Genomic DNA, 15,793 nt, shown 5'->3' on the forward strand with positions numbered 1-15,793 from the left:
CGCCCAGTGCGAGTGCACGATTGCATGCAAAATACAAGACAAGCAGGGGTGTGCGGAGTACTCTGAGTATTACTTGGCACTTCGGCATCTTCAATGATCAATCAAGATGAAGAAAGATAATTACCGAAAGAGTTCTTCTAGAAAATGAGAGAAGATTTCGCTTCTCGACTACTCCGTACTGACTGATATCGTCCCGCATTCCTGCACGCAACCGTTTAAACATCAACTAATAAATAGCATAGATGCGCGATGGAGTGGAACAACTGTATTCACGCCCGCTCGAATTGATGGCGCGGACAATCAGGGACAAAAAGAAAGGAAAAGCGAAACGACTTTGTGTTTAGCTAGGACTTTAACCATACTGACGAACCTTTGCAGGCAGCGCAAAAAAAAAACGACAGAGGCAGGGTTCGAACCTGCGCGGGCGAACCCATAGGGTAATTGTCGATAGAAATAGCGAGGCTACTTCACGATTCAAATCCTACCCTTTAAACCACTCAGGCACTCTGCCATACTGCGCGTGTAGCGGAGCACCAAATTCCAAATTAGATCATCTTATGTACCCAGCGCTCGTGCGTCGATGGCAGCTTTGGAATCACCGTCGAAACCGGGCCTGCGTCGTCTTTTTGAGATGCAAAATCAGATGATGGATGCACTTGGTTTCGGCCCTTGCAATAATTCACGACTGATGACAGTCATGACGCGTGCATGGGCAGCCCATCGTCGGCATCAAGTCATCTCAGTCGTCATCGCACGTGGGAGTTGCCGAGGCCCGCTTGCTAGATAGCCGGCGCCGGACCTATGTCGGGAATGTGTACCTTGCGCTTCCCGGACTGGAGCAAGGCACTCGCTGGGTTGGACTGAAACATCCGTCACCGGCCCGCCACGAGACAGCTTCATCCTCGCAATTCTTCGCATCTGCGCCCGCCTCGGTCCTCGCCCACTGCACGACGCCCTCCGCCGTCGTGCAGATGTCGGGAGGAAAGCAATACGCAAGCCAGGCCTGGTAGGTCGCTAGCTTTGATCGTGGTCCATCGATTCCCATGCTGGCATGGTCGTCGAGGACGAAAGGGAGGCGAGGAGAAACTGACACGGCGCAGGATGCAGGAACGGCACGACGCCATGGCCAACCGACGAGAATGGCGGCGGATGGGATTCCGGGACGCCTTGGAAATAGTACCGCTTCCCCCGACCGCCGGGGCGCAGGGGCGCAGGTACATGAGCCAGCGGCCCGCCTGGACGCCCGGCGGCGAGCTTCCGTGGGAGGACTTTGACGGCCCCCGTCCCAAGCACAGCGGCCCTGGCGTGTTCGGCGGTCACGTATACGCGCAGGCGCCTCTGGCGGCGGCGAGGGCGGTCGAGGAAGACGAGAGGCGGACGGCCTCGTCGAGCGGCAGCACCGACGGCAGGAAAATCGGCATCCACGTAAGCGACCGACACTCCCCGAGAGCGAGCAGGATGCATGATCTGATGTGATGCTTCGACAGTCCATCCAAGGCGTCTTCACGAACCCGGGGCTCGGCGACCGACCCTTCATCTACGACGTATCCACCATCGCCGCCGGACGCTCGTTCTCGGCCCGGCTCGTCCACGCGCGGCAGCCGAAGCAGGCGTCGAAGGCGGCCGACGGTCCGTACCCGCCCTCGGACGCGCAGCTTCCCCTCAACGACATTTGCTTCAGCTGCATCACGACGTTCAAGCGGGCGGTGCCGTCGCACGACGACATGCAGATGGCCCGTTCGGCGCAGGAACGGTACGCCCATGTCCTCTCGACGCGGCCGGTCGAGGAGTGGGATCTGTGCCCGCAATCCGACGTCGACATCGTCAAGGCGCTCTTCCCCAACGCCGGCCACGGCGCCTTTCCCGTACTCGACATGCACAAGGTCGACATGAGCGAGTACAACGGCGACAAGGCGGTGCCCGAGCGCCGCGAGCTCATATTCTACCGGCTGCTGGAGCCGCTGCCGAGGGACGACGCCAACGCCCACATCCTCTGCCACGCCTTCGAGGCGGACCGCAACGGCCTCATCATGTGCGGGAACCATCTGGGATACGGATACAACCTCGGGACGGCGGCGAGCCTGAGCTACTCGTTCTACGTGCACGTCAACCCGGACGAGGCCGTCATGGACGGCGACGGCTGGTGGCTTCAGGAAGTCAGCTGGCCACGCGTCAGCGCCGGCCGATGCATGATGGAGAGCAGGCTATGGAGCCCCGAGGGGAAGCACGTCGCGAGCGGGTACCAGGACGGCATCATCGGGCCTGAAAGGAAAAAGGGAGAGGCGCCGAGCAAGCTGTGAGGTTGGTCCCGACATGCTGGTTGACGGGTTCATGCCGTGCGAGGGCAATGGCAATTTAGGTTCCGCCGAGGCCGCCTCGGCGGAATGCCCACTCTGCACAGAACAGACAGGCGTCCTCCTTGTCTCGTGGGCGGCGTGGGCGGTACCGATACCGCAGCCACGGATGAGGAAGCGGCCGACGAATGTCTTGCAGGTTGATTCGTCCTCCTGGCACGAATGGGGAGGGTGCCGGCGCACACACCACGTACGCCCGGTCACCCGTCTCCGTTCGTGCTTGTCAAGCCAAGGCAGTTTCGCATGCAGCGGAGGCAACTACTTGATGGTCTGGCTACTTAGTCTTTGGCCATGGCTAGACAAGCGAACCCACGAGCAGCGGAGATGGCTGTGGCAACCAACCATGGCAATTCAAGGTCGACTCGCTCAGCATTCGGCTCGGCGCCGCTGAGGAGACAACGATGGCAGGGAAGGTGTGGGAGTAGAGAAGCGAGGGGTAAAAGGGACGAGGCCAAAGGTGCCGGTGTGGCGAGCAGTGAGCTGACGGCAGCCGTGGGAGGTCGTGGGCATGCGAGGACATGTCGCGCGGTGGAGGGCGTGGCGTAAGGATACGAAAGGGGGGCATTCGTTCGTTTGAGGTGACGGGTGTGCCGGTTTGAAGGTGCATAGCACGCTCGCCATCGACCCGAGGTTGGGGGCTGGCGTTTTTACCTACCAGGTACTATGCCATATGTGTTTTTATCGAAACACACACGGCATCTCAAGAGGTGTCTAGCAGTAGTATGCTTGCTGACGCAAGGTTATGCCGCACCAGCACCTTGTACGGACAAGGCGCCGCATGGATGCACTGAGCTACAAGTATCGCCACCTACGAGGCAGCATCACTCCGCATTACTAGGTACTCTGTTGGGTTAGTATTACTAATACTTGGTGCCTGTTCGTCCGAATGAATGAATGGCTTGGTGAATGGCTTGGTACGAGCCGACCTCGCTTTCGCATTCTCAAAAGGCCTCGAGGATTCGTTGCCATCAAGAGACGCCGATATTTCAATCGGTCATTCCACATCGTCACGGATCATCATGCCTGAGTCATCGGCAGCAGCGATCATCAGGGCCTCGGCAGGTTGACGGACCCAAGAAGAAGCCAAACGCCAACAAGTTCCGTGATGCCGGTAACCCAACCCGCCAGCCGACCAGCCCAAGGCATGTACCGGTACGAGCTGGGAACTTCTGCATGGCGGGCGCTCGACGATGCGGACTGAACTCTGTCGGCAAGCCCGGCGTGGCAGTAGGTTCCGCGCATGTACAGCTACTTATGCGCCTGTGCTGTGCTGTACGCACGCGAGCCGCACAGCAACTACTACCTACTTCGGTGTAGACGTAGCGGCCGTGGCAAGTCGAGATTCCGCAGAAGAACCAAAACGTGTTTGGCTTCTTCCTCGCCGGCCAATCAACCACCCATGAGAAATCCGAGATCAGGTAGCATCAAAATGCGCCCTTGAAGCTTAAACGCCATGGCACAGCAGGGTGGTGAGATGGTCTTCTTGATCAGCCCCCGGATCCAGACGCCACTACGACCTCCAAGGCACTGCACGTGCGAGCTAGGTACCTACCTACACTAACCGAGAGGCACCTAACTGCCTAGTACCTACTCCGTGCTCCGTACTAGGTACCTACCTACTTACCTAGTACCTAGTACTTATTTATTCACTACCGGCCAGGCAAGGGCCTTCAGCATCGTGCCAGGGCCAAGCTACTAGTAACGGGAGCGGGAAACAGGGGACGAGCGATAGATAGTACAGTACTACCTAGTACTATTAGTAGACGGCCACTATGGTACAGCACCTACCTGTACTAGACGGCCGCGATTGTAGTGCCATCACCGCCAGCCAGGCACGGCCAACCAGGACTGCAAACTTACCGGCGGGTAGTATGGAATTTGTCAAAGCGCAAGCATGGCAAGATGTCGATTTTTTTTCCCCATCATCCATCCGCACCGCCTCTGCGAGTCTCTCCGTCGTGCCGCTGGCGCCGGTCGCTTGCGTATGTGGCATGCCATTTCCGTTCGACGGAGCGGCCAGCCATGCTTACCCCGCCTTGACAGCTGACAGCGCCCAGACCCCGACCGCACAGTGCCGAGAGCACCCGTACCCAGTGCCCTGTGCCCGGTGCCCGGTGTCGCTCCTTAGCACAAGGGGCGACCTGTTGGTCGTGGACCCCTCCTCCCCTCTCCCCCCCCCCCCCCAGGCTCTCCCCTCCCCCCTCTCCCCGCCAGAGGGCCCCCCAGCACTCCTCTCGCCTCGGCACGCGTGGCAGGGAATTCGGAACCGCTTCTCCCGTCGCTGCCATTCGTCGGAGCCATTCGTCGGAACGCTGTCAAGCGTCGGCGGACCAGGTTCAGGTCCCGTTCCAGCATGGCTCCAAGCAGCAGCCAAACCTTGACGTCGTCGTCGTCCGTCATGTCGACCCGCTCGACGCCGGAATCCTTGGATGCGGGAAGAGGCTTCCAAGGCGACCGTCCCAAGTCGTCGACAGCCCCGCTGCCGTGGCCCCGACGAGCCGGTTTTCACAGTGCACGCGCCAGCGGAGCGGCCACTGGCACACCACCCGACGCACCACCGGCTCGCCGCCGGCACACCACTGGCACACCACTGGCACACCACTGGCACACCACCCTCGCCCTCTCGGGCTTCAGCCCCATCTCCAGCGACGACCGAATCTGAGATAGACGGGACTCGGTGCGCGCCACAAAGTCGATGCCTCGTTCTCGAGGCGTGAATCTCTCCCTTGTCACCGCCGACGAGCATGGCGAACCTGCCGAATAAGACGACGGCATGAGAACGCTGGGTCGTCCCCTCTGGTTCGGTTCAACGTCTCCTTGTCCTCGACCTGTCCGCCATCCGCCGCCTCTCCTCCGCAGCTCGGTCGATAGCCATATCCCCACGAGCACGAGCACCCGTCGGAGATGCTCCCCGGTACCGGCCAGCATTGAATGGTCGCCCCAAGCAAGCTCGTCGAAGCTCTCGCCTCTCTGCCTCGGAACCATCGACGCTCAACCGCTGACCGTCGTGATCGATGCGACCCGACCGAACCCTCTGCGCTGCATCGTAACCTCGGAGAGTCCAAGGCGGCCGCAGCCTAGACTCGTGTGAAGAAATCTCTTCGACCTGTGTTGGACGAGAGATCAATCTTCATGTTCATTCATGCACATCTTCGTGTTCGGCTTCAACTCGTCGTCACCGCCATCTTCACTTAGTCCTTTACCATTATCATTACCGTTCCGTTCATATCCATCCATCCGTCAACTGACCTTGGCCACCATTGCCCAAAATGAACCTGAGAAGCACGCTCGTCGCCCTCGTCGTCGCTGTAGGGGTAGCCGGTCGGCCGCAGTTCGGTTCCACGGACCCGTCATCGCTCGCGAGTATTCTAGCGACCGCGCCTGCCTGTGCGGTCAGTACTACCTCCACTCTCTCCCCTGCTCTGCTGTCCTCTCCTCTGCTGTCCTCTCCGTCCCTGTGCTCTGTCCACCCTGCCCTCTCTCTCGGCATCGCGGGCGTCCCCGTGAGCAAGACACCCGAGCTGACGTGCTTGACAATGGGATTCAGATACCATGCTTGGCCATCACCGTCAACGACTCAACATGCAAGATCAACAATACCCCGTGCATGTGCACGGACAAAGTCATGGAATCGCAGGTGTTTGAATGCATCGCCGCATCTTGCTCCTTTGCCGATGTCCTCGGTATGTCTCGCCCCTCTTCGACCCCATCCGCTCCTCCTGCCCAGCATCGAACCAACCCGCCCTCCAGGGATGAGAAACAGAACGGCCCTGGCGTGCGACGCCCCCGTGCAGGACAAGTCGTCGAGCTTCAACATCATGACCATCGTCCTGAGCACCGTCGCCATCCTCCTCGTCCTCGTCCGCCTTGTCTTCCAGCAGTTCTTCAGCTTGACCAAGAGGCTCGCCGCCGACGACCTCCTCCTTCTCCTCGTCGTCTTCCTCCACGTTGCCCTCGTCGTCGTCAGCATCCGTGGCCTGACGGGGAACGGCATGGGCACCGACATCTGGACCGTCCAGCCGGACGATCTCACTGCCTTTTTCAGGGCGTACTACGTCGCCGAAGTCTTGTACTTTGCCGAGGTCGCTCTCATCAACATATGCTTCGCCATCTACTTCGTCAACGTCTTCCCCGACCTCGCTGTTCGCCCCCTCCTTTGGGCTACCGCCATCTTCAACCTCCTCTACGGTCTCGCCTTTGTGTTCGCCGCCATCTTCCAATGCACGCCCGTGAGCTACTATTGGACCCAGTACATGGAGACAAGCTCGGGCCAGTGCGTCAATGTCAACGCCCTCGGATATGCCAACGCCGCCTTTGGCATCGCCATCTATCTCTGGCTCATGGCCGTCGCCCTCAGCCAGGTCCGAAAATGCAGCCTTGACGGCAAGGACAAGGTGGCCGTCGCCATCATGTTGCTCGTCGGAATCTTGTACGTACCCTACCCCCATCCAGCTCCTGCCCTCGTCCCCCGCCTGCATACGCACACCGCCTCCTGCGCATGAGACTCATCGGCCGCCAGTGTCACCGTCGCCTCCATCGTGCGCCTGTCATCGCTCGTCAACTATGCCAGCTCGAGCAACATGACGTGGGATTCATGGATGGTCGTCTGCTGGGCCGTGATCCAACTCACCTTTGCCATCATCTGTGCATGTCTGCCCGCCATCCGTCTCATCCTCCAACGCCTATTCCCGAAATACCTCGACACCAGCGCTGCCCATGGTGTGGAAACGACCGGCAAGGAGGATACCTCCCTCGAGAGATGGCCCCAGCTTTCCGATCGAACATCAAAAGATTCCGTTCTCGAAGATTCCGGAAAGTCCGGCCTGGATTCGACAGGCTCCTTCAAGCACGGTCAGCCCCCCCCCCCGTAGTGCGTGACCTTGGGCGTCACTGAACAGTATTCCAGACAGCGATGCAGATGTTCGTGTTTGAGCCGAGAACCGTCCCTCGCCATTCGACTCTACTTGGGTTCCAGATGCAAACCACTTTCGGTCCTGTTTTTCACCATTTTCCTGTTGGGTGATGATGTGTGACGCCTTGATGATTGGTTTTTAGTCATCGCTCTATTTCGGTATCGTCGGGGCTTGGGCGTGCACATGGAATACCCGCTCGTAGTCGCTTCTTGTTCATAATGTGTACACGATTCATTCACAATGCTTGGGCGTAGTCATCTTGGGTGGAAAATGAAATTTCACGGTTGCTTCGTTCGAGACTCGGTAATGAAAAATAGTATGCCGAAGCCTGGGAGAATATATAGGGAGTTCAAGGGTCAGGGTGAATGGCACTCATCCACTCTCATTCACATCCACTTAACCACTTGACGCGTCGTGACAACCGTCCCACCAACCGATCAATGGTTGGCCTCCAGATACATGGGCCAATCTCACGGTAGTGTCTTCTTTATCCTTCCACATCATTATGCTATTTCGACGATTGTGCAGGCGTCATTCTGGCGCTCGTCAGCTCCGGCAACGACCAACTGCCTGCGGCGGTTCCGATGCGTGGCTCAAAGGCGGGTTGCCAATTGTTCGCCAAAGCCGAAGCTTCCACATCACGTGATGACATTGACCTCGCCGTGATTGGCCAATTCTCCCTGCCAACGGGAAATCGGCCCATCGAACCTCGTTTGGATTGGATTCTATCCAGTCAGCCCATCCTCGCAAATCTCTCGACGGCAACCTCTCACCTCCCTTCCGCCATCGCCTCTCACAGCGCACATCATGTTCCTTCAACGCACCGTCCTCACCGCGGCCCGCCGAGCCGCCGTCGCGCCCGCCGTGACCCGCTCCTTTGCGACCTCGTTTGTTCGCCGTACGCAATGCTCCCGACGGCCGCCGCCCGAATCTGGTCTCACGTCGCAGCTAACCCGATGCTCCAGGCGAAGCTGCCAAGGGCGGCCCTTCGAGCCCCAAGGGGCAGGCCGCTGCCCTCGCCGGCTCTTCCGAGGCGAAGATTGGAAGCTACAAGACTTTCAAAGGTGCGTGCGTCCCAAGTGCCTGATGCCCATCCGTCGTCGGTTACGGAATCTCGGCCCGCACCGGACGAAAGTCGGGAGACTGCTGACACAACCGTTTGCGATGCAGAGGTGAAGTTTGAGGAGGATCTTCTCGGCCCCGGTGCCGCCCCTGGCACTGTTCCCACCGATCTCGAACAAGCCACCGGTCTCGAGCGTCTCGAAATCCTCGGCAAGATGGAGGGTGTCGACATCTTCGACATGCGCCCTCTGGATGCCAGCCGCCTGGGGACGATGGAGAACCCCATTTCAGTCCGCTCCGCCGGCGAGGAGCAGTTCGCCGGTTGCACGGGATACCCTGCCGACTCTCACGTCGTTCACTGGCTCGGCGTGAGTGCAACCGCCGCCGCCGCCGCCGCCGCCTACCGCACGGCCGGCCAGTCGTTGTTGACTTGGATGCTAATCCGTCTTTCTCGCACGCACAGCTGACCCGTGAGCGTCCCATCGAGCGATGCCCCGAATGCGGCAGCGTCTACAAGATGGATTACGTCGGCCCTCAGGACGATCACCACGGCCACCACCACGGCCCCGAGATTGAGGAGCCCAAGACCTTTGCCGACTTCATCAAGCCCGAGTACCGCTACCGATAAACGACGACAGCACCGAGCCGACGTTTTGGGTCAAAATATTCATGTATTACGTGGCAGGGGGGTGGATGCGGATGTGCACCTCGCGTGGCTCCGTCGAACGGATCGAACGGATGCGGTCCTGTAGATTACGGCGAACTGTTCGCTCTTTCAATTTACAACTTCTAGCAATGGCGTAGGGTGCCTGCGTCGCTTCTCCGCAAGGTCATGAAAGCCTGTCCGCCGGGTTGTGCTACGTCGCACCCCGTCGAGGCTACCTTGATGCGGGATAAAGCTGCGCCGCAGTATAGCACGCTCCGAGGGCCAGAGTCGCCCGAAGCGGCCCGAAGCGCCGGTGTGCGAGCTCAGTCCCTGGCCTGTCGGCGAGCAGCGCTCTCCAGGCTTGCTCGGAATCCGATGGACAGCACAATGCGTTCCCGGCCTCGGGCTCGCACGGGTGGTGCCATGGCTGATGCGTTCCTCCTCGACAGTGCACAAAGTCTCAACCGTCGTCCTGGTCAAAGCTGAGCTTGACCTTTTTCTTTGCCACTTTCTTGACCTTTTTCTCCCTCGAGGCCTCGGCTTGCTTGTCGTCTTTTTTCCGTTGCTGCGACGCCTCCTTTGGCGGCATGGCCTCGTTCACGCCGTCGTCTCCGATCAGTCTGCCCACCTTGCGCTTTCGACCACCGATGGCGACTTTGGCCTCTGCCTCTCGTTTCTCGCCCGATTTCGTCGCAGAATCATCGCTGCATTTGATTTCCTCGTCGTCCTGCACGGGCGGTTCCTTGACGGCACCGTCCTTGTCAACCTCGATGCTCAACGCGTTGCCATGCTCGTCGACGACCTGGGGCGCGTCCTCGGCCTCTTCACTGCTCGACCGCTTCTTGGCGGATCGCTGTCGGCCTGCGGCTAGAGGGTCGGGGCCCAGGTTTCCTGATGTTTGGGCCCGCAAGGCTGCGAGGAACGGCGGGAGCGAGGAGCTGTACGACAAGTTCTTGGAGGTGACTTTCTGCGACATGGTGACGCCAAGGCTATGCCATGCGTTGATGGAGGATGGCTCTCGCTGGTCAGAATGAATAGCAGTCTCTCCCCTGAGAGAGATGTGTGGTTCTGTCGCAGGGCGCCCCGAGTTCCCTGCAGCGATACCAACTATTAGATGGCGGGTTTTGGCGAATTATATATGCTGAGTAATACTTGCGCTGTACTGCACTGTGCTGTGCTGTGCTGTGCTGTGCTGTGCTGTGCTGTGCTGTGCTGTGCTGTACTGCACTGAACTGTACTGTACTGTGCTGTACTGCACTGAACTGTACTGTGCTGTGCTGTACTGCACTGAACTGTACTGTACTGTGCTGTACTGCACTGTACTGTAGGCTGCGCATACGGCACCCAAGGTTTGCATGCAGATAATACTGCAAGTACATGCAAGTACCGTCCTGCAAGGCAACCGGCGACAGTACATGCACATGCAAGTGCTAACCTGCTAGCCCCTAGGTCAAAGGCGAGCACCAGCGGCAATGCCGGAGCCCTGGAAGTATATTGACCCGCGGGTCAAGCCTTATCTCGGCTTGCTGGCAACGTGCAGCAGCGGAGGACGGGGGAATGTGCACGGCCTGCATCCTGATTGGCTCACCTGCGCGTGGATCCTGCTCCGGTGCTTTACGTGGTCAGACGTAAGCACTGTACAGTAAGTACTTACAGCACTTAGTCTTAGGCCAGCCAGCACCACTCTAGTGCAGTTCAATCCGCTGCAGGCTGCTGTACAGTACAGTAAGTACGCCTCCACTTCGATTCTCGTTTTCGCTCTCGTACTCGCCTTTCTCGCCCTGTCATTGCCCTTGCTCCTTCACCACCTCAAATCCTCCTTTCGGCATCACGACGAGGTGTCCTCCCGGCCCTTTCCCGTCCCGCGTGCGTCCGCCCATCCGACACTGCGACGTCGGCGTGCCATTGGACGGCTTCGAGGCCTCGTTGCCCGCTCTCCGCCGACATTAGCTAAGCCTCCGTGGTTGGGACGCGTCGTCGCCACGGCCGAGGCTAGCTGTTCTGGTCAGCAGCGAAACGCTTGCCGCATCCTGGGATCTGTTTTCCCTGCCGCTCGTTCAACACGCCCGACGACGACGGACTCGCCGGCGCCAGAGTCGAATCGCTTCCATCGCTCGCCAACCAGCAGGGTAGAGGCACGGGCAACGCCAGTCGTCCCGGACACTGGCCTCGAGCTTTTCTTCGCGCCCATCCGTTCCCCTGCCGGTCGGCTCCAGCCATCCTACCATCGTCTGCCCCTGATTTCGATAGTGCCCTCGCCTTGCATCCCGCCCATTCCAACCCTCCCCACGTCGGACGGGAGCTCCTGCTCCTAGGATCGTCTCCCGCGTCTCCAGCGACACGCATCCCCGACGGCATCCGGCCTTGGCTCGTCCGTACTGCCACCGAGGCAGCTCGCCGTCAGCATGGATCTCATCCATCGAGCCTCCAGGATGGTGCCGACCGCGGAACCGACGCTGCCCATTCTCGACGACGAAAAGCGAACGTCGTCGAGGCGAAAAGGTCTCGCGTCGCACTTTGCCTTCCTCCGTCGCCCGCTGCGCCTGCGCGGCAATTCGACCATCTCCGTGCCCCTCGGAGTCGTCGTCGTCTTTCCCCTGCTCGTCGTCATCCTCATCCTGCTCCTCTTCGTTCGACACCCCAGCTCGACGGGCAGGATAATGATGCCCGCCGGCGCGCCGCCGGCCATTCGGTTCGCCGCACGACGATCCCCGCGCCGACGAGGCACCCGCATCGCTAACTCGGTTCGCGTGCAGGAAAATCAGCGAGAAGCACGACAAGGTCTTCGTCACCGGCTGCCTCGAGCCCGACACGTCCCAGCCGAGAGCGAACGCCGCCTTTGTCGTTCTCGCGAGAAACAAGGAGCTCGAGGGCGTCCTTCAATCCATCAAGTCCGTCGAGCGTCACTTCAACCGCTGGTACCACTACCCCTACGTCTTCCTCAACGACGGCGACTTCGACGACAAGTTCAAGGAGACGGTCCGGAACCACACGTCGGCCAAGGTAGAGTTCGGCAAGGTCGCCCCCAACACGTGGGGATTCCCCGACTGGATCGATCCCAAGGTCGCCAAGGAGGGGATCGCGAAGCAGGGTGACGCCGCCGTCATGTACGGTGGGCTGGAAAGCTATCATGCCATGTGTCGCTTCTACTCTGGGTAGGAGGACACCACCTCCCTCCCTCGAGCGGACCCGAGGCTGACGTGTCGCAGCTTCTTCTACAATCACGAGCTTCTCCTCAAGTACGACTGGTACTGGCGCGTCGAGCCCGAGATCACCTACTTCTGTGACATTACCTAGTGAGTACCCCCCTCCCCCCCTCCCCCTCCCCGCGCCCGGGCCCTCGTTCGCGGCATGCCAACACGCCCGCCTCAGCGATCCCTTCCTCAAGATGATTGAGCACAACAAGACGTACGGCTTCACCATTGCCGTCAAGGAGCTGCGCGAGACGGTCCCCAACATCTTCCGCTACGCCTCGGCCTACAAGCGGCTCAACAACATCACCTCCAAGGGCCTTTGGGAAATGTTCATCGAGCCGCAGGACCCCGTCAAGGACAAGGAGAAGAAGAAGGACCCGAACCTTCCGGTGGAGGTGCTGCAGAACGACCCCAACAAGAACACGGCACCCGAGATCGACCCCGAGGCGATGGAGGGGGAAAAGTACAACATGTGTCACTTCTGGTCCAACTTTGAAATTGCCCGCCTCGACTGGTTCCGTAGCAAGGAGTACAACGACTTTTTCGAGATGATGGACCGAAGCGGCGGCTTCTGGATGGAACGGGTACGTTTTGCATCCCCCGCGGCACTCGATACGCCGGGCGCTGACAGATGGCAGTGGGGCGACGCGCCGATTCACTCCCTCGCCGCCGGAGCCCTTCTCGCTCCTCGCGACATCCACTACTTCCGAGACTTTGGCTACAGGCATACGACGATTCAACACTGCCCGGCGAACGCGCCGGCTCGACAGCTGCCCCGCACGCCGTTCCTGGAGAAGACGACGGTCGACGAGAAGAAGCGCGTGGAGGAGGATCAGTACTGGGAGAACTGGGACGAGGTCAAGGAGAACGGCGTCGGCTGTCGCTGCCGATGCGACACCGACATCGTCGACGTCGAGGGCAAGGAAGGCTCATGCCTGGCCGAGTGGGTCGACGTCGCCGGCGGCTGGGCGAGCCCTTGAGCGGAAGGATGCCGTGGCGGCAGAGACGGAGACGCCGAATGCAGCGCCGCGCCTGTCACCTTGCGAGGGGACCGACAAATGGATGTTGGCGCTTGGAAACGACGAGCAGCATCCCCCCTCGGTCGGCAGTAGCTGCAAGAATGGCCACGGGCGCCCCCCCCCCCCCCTCCTCCCCTCCCCAGGAGCCGACTGTATCCGCCGTCGCGCTTCGTGGGTAGCCGAGTCGGATTGCACACAGATCTATACGCAGCGACGTCTGGAAGGAAATGGATGGCGTTTTGCTCTTTACGCGGACGTCTTTTTTAAGGTATGAGCAACTCAGCCTTACGGTACACGAAACATCTAGGATAGGGATGGATTCCGCGAGACATGCTAGACTACACGCATCATTGTTGTCGATGACGGGGAGACGCTGGATCTGCCCTGTACCGCTGATGGATGTGAGGTTTGCATTTGTTTCAATAAAGCGAGTGTAGTAGAGATTTTGTTGTCATGCATAAGCTGCCGTGCCTCCTTTCTTTCATTCTGCGCAGGCAAGACAGCCCGATTGCTGTGCTCGCTCACCCTTGTGTCGTCGAGCGGACCATGCGAGAGAGAGGCGGCGGCAGGTCGTGTGCTGGGAGAGTGGTCGTTCCACGAGACGAGGAAAATGAAAAGTCAATTGGACTATTTCGCAAAGAGTGAATTGGCCATCTTTTGCAGTGACATCTTGATTCAATTCCGATCCATCTTTTTACTCTCGCGGTCAACTCTAATTACATGTGCTTTCATGGATAGGTGACAATGGTGGAGGCGGGGGGCGGCCAGCGCTGTGCGATGCAGTAAATATCATCTTGTCCTCCCAGTTGTGGCGGCCTGAGGCATAATTTTACGGGCGCTGTTCGCCACTCGCCAACCCCCATCAGGGCAAAAAAACCGGCCTGTGGAATCGATCAACGGTGTCCGCGACAGCATCAAGCTACTTTACGATGCCTCCCCGAATACTACGAGCCAGCACGTCCGTGTGCTGCAGAGCCACTGCGAGCGCACCGATTAGCTCGCTGACAGCCTGCCTCGCTGGCTTGACGCTCCAACAAACACGGCAGGCCTCCATCCTGAGCAACCTGACCAACAACAAGGGAGCCATTCACGCCAAGAAGCGCGTCGGCCGCGGTCCCTCTTCTGGGCACGGAAAGACATCTGGGCGAGGTCACAAGGGTCAGAGGCAGCATGGAAAAGTCAACCCTTGGTTCCAGGGTGGCCAGACGCCGTTGATCGTGAAGCTCGGCAGCATGGGCTTCACGAATAGGTCAGTTCGCATCTGGCAAAAAGCCAGGCAAGTCCAACGTCGGATTCCGCTGCTCACAGGGTAGCAGGAGGGCGCCGAAGATGGCCGAAGTGAACCTCGACAAAATCCAGGATTGGATCAATCAGGGACGGTTGGATCCGACGAAGCAGATCACGCCCAAGGAGCTCATCGAGAGCAAGCTATTGGGAAGCGTCAAGGACGGCGTCAAGATTCTCTCGCGCGGCTCCGAGTGCCTCAAGCAGCCAATCGACGTCATGGTTTCCCGAGCCTCGGCTGGGGCCATCGAGGCCATCGAGGCCGCCGGCGGCAAGGTCGTGACGAGATACTACACCAAGCTGGCCATCAAGCGGCTGCTCACGGGCGAGTCGATCAACACGCAAAAACCGCTACCCGTGGGCAAGGAGCACGTCGAGCCGGCGCTGGCCGAGGCGAGGAAGGCTCCGTTCCGGTACAGGCTACCGGACCCGACGAGTCGAGCGGATATCGAGTACTACCGGGACCCGGCACACAGGGGGTACCTGAGCTACCAGCTCGCGCCAGGCCAATCGCCAAGCTTGTACTTTAAGGTGCCCGGTGAGAAGAAGATTAAGAGCGCGGTCAAGACGGAGAAGAAGGCGGTTGTCGAAACGCTGTGGTAGGTAACGGTATGGTCGAGTGGGGCGAGACTCTGTCGATGATGAAAGGTACTGTTACGGCCATAGGTGCTGGGCCGTTTTATGTCACAAATACTGTACATTGGATGCGATCAGGCGCGTTAGATATCGATCCCATGAGAGAGGATGTATCCCTCACATCCTGCGCGACGTGTGATGGCGGCCCCGGATCTCCGAACCTCTAGCTTCACGACGCACACATGCTGACCCACACTCATGGGATTTCAGCCTCTGCCATTCCTGATTTAACCGGAAGCGCAATGGGTACACTGGCTGGAGATGTGTTGCGTGAGTGGACGTGGCGGATCGACTTCACAATGGTTCGTTTGTTCAAGACGGCGTACACCACGGGCCGTTCGAGCCAGCGGATATTGAACGCGCGACACAGGCACTACGGAGCACAGACACAGCAAGTAGGTGTAAGTAGGCGCAATGGAATATGGAGGGTCCAGTTTCGGCGGTATGCGTTCGATATCACGCGTCGAGCCATGTTTCATGACGGCAAAATTGCGAGCATTTGCATCCTCTCTCGGTCATCAAAGGAGAGCCCGTCATAGGCGGAGATGTCACAGTTCGTTCACCGATGGTCGGCGGGTGCTCTTGAGCTTGAGAGAAGAAACACAACGAGCATGCCGCTGGGTGACTAGTCCACGGAGAAGAATATTGGGACGGTCGGCTTATCGAAAAGTGGTCACAAACCTAG

At 59.4% G+C, this 15,793-nt stretch overlaps 7 protein-coding genes and 1 non-coding gene across 8 annotated transcripts; 6 read left to right on the forward strand and 2 right to left on the reverse strand.

The window, feature by feature from the left end:
- Nucleotides 1-395: 395 nt before the first annotated feature.
- DCS_t74 lies at nt 396-511 on the reverse strand. The gene has a single exon. It is a non-coding gene; the product is annotated as a tRNA-Ser (tRNA).
- A 46-nt stretch (nt 512-557) lies between these two features.
- On the forward strand, nt 558-2,300 carry DCS_03592 (uncharacterized protein; the record flags this gene model as incomplete). Its single annotated transcript, XM_040800910.1, has 4 exons — nt 558-572; nt 717-1,006; nt 1,101-1,425; nt 1,488-2,300. 4 exons carry the CDS (start codon nt 558-560, stop codon nt 2,298-2,300), a joined length of 1,443 nt encoding a protein of 480 aa, XP_040655943.1.
- A 2,407-nt stretch (nt 2,301-4,707) lies between these two features.
- On the forward strand, nt 4,708-5,016 carry DCS_03593 (uncharacterized protein; the record flags this gene model as incomplete). The annotated part of the gene is made up of 1 exon (XM_040800911.1): nt 4,708-5,016. One exon carries the CDS (start codon nt 4,708-4,710, stop codon nt 5,014-5,016), a length of 309 nt encoding a protein of 102 aa, XP_040655944.1.
- Nucleotides 5,017-5,623: 607 nt separating this feature from the next.
- Nucleotides 5,624-7,225, forward strand: DCS_03594 (uncharacterized protein; the record flags this gene model as incomplete). Its single annotated transcript, XM_040800912.1, has 4 exons — nt 5,624-5,857; nt 5,902-6,037; nt 6,105-6,783; nt 6,874-7,225. The coding sequence occupies 4 exons, from the start codon at nt 5,624-5,626 to the stop codon at nt 7,223-7,225; spliced, it is 1,401 nt and encodes a 466-aa protein (XP_040655945.1).
- An 849-nt stretch (nt 7,226-8,074) lies between these two features.
- DCS_03595 (cytochrome c oxidase polypeptide IV) lies at nt 8,075-8,957 on the forward strand (the record flags this gene model as incomplete). Its single annotated transcript, XM_040800913.1, has 4 exons — nt 8,075-8,165; nt 8,233-8,331; nt 8,438-8,697; nt 8,793-8,957. 4 exons carry the CDS (start codon nt 8,075-8,077, stop codon nt 8,955-8,957), a joined length of 615 nt encoding a protein of 204 aa, XP_040655946.1.
- A 478-nt stretch (nt 8,958-9,435) lies between these two features.
- On the reverse strand, nt 9,436-9,951 carry DCS_03596 (uncharacterized protein; the record flags this gene model as incomplete). The annotated part of the gene is made up of 1 exon (XM_040800914.1): nt 9,436-9,951. The coding sequence occupies one exon, from the start codon at nt 9,949-9,951 to the stop codon at nt 9,436-9,438; it is 516 nt and encodes a 171-aa protein (XP_040655947.1).
- A 1,456-nt stretch (nt 9,952-11,407) lies between these two features.
- On the forward strand, nt 11,408-13,149 carry DCS_03597 (alpha-1,2-mannosyltransferase Kre5; the record flags this gene model as incomplete). The annotated part of the gene is made up of 5 exons (XM_040800915.1): nt 11,408-11,667; nt 11,732-12,130; nt 12,185-12,271; nt 12,348-12,753; nt 12,808-13,149. 5 exons carry the CDS (start codon nt 11,408-11,410, stop codon nt 13,147-13,149), a joined length of 1,494 nt encoding a protein of 497 aa, XP_040655948.1.
- A 968-nt stretch (nt 13,150-14,117) lies between these two features.
- On the forward strand, nt 14,118-15,075 carry DCS_03598 (50S ribosomal subunit protein L15; the record flags this gene model as incomplete). The annotated part of the gene is made up of 2 exons (XM_040800916.1): nt 14,118-14,437; nt 14,502-15,075. 2 exons carry the CDS (start codon nt 14,118-14,120, stop codon nt 15,073-15,075), a joined length of 894 nt encoding a protein of 297 aa, XP_040655949.1.
- Between the last annotated feature and the right edge of the window lie 718 nt (nt 15,076-15,793).

Source organism: Drechmeria coniospora, chromosome 02 (assembly GCF_001625195.1).
Source record: "Drechmeria coniospora strain ARSEF 6962 chromosome 02, whole genome shotgun sequence".
NCBI classification, from domain to species: domain Eukaryota; kingdom Fungi; phylum Ascomycota; class Sordariomycetes; order Hypocreales; family Ophiocordycipitaceae; genus Drechmeria; species Drechmeria coniospora.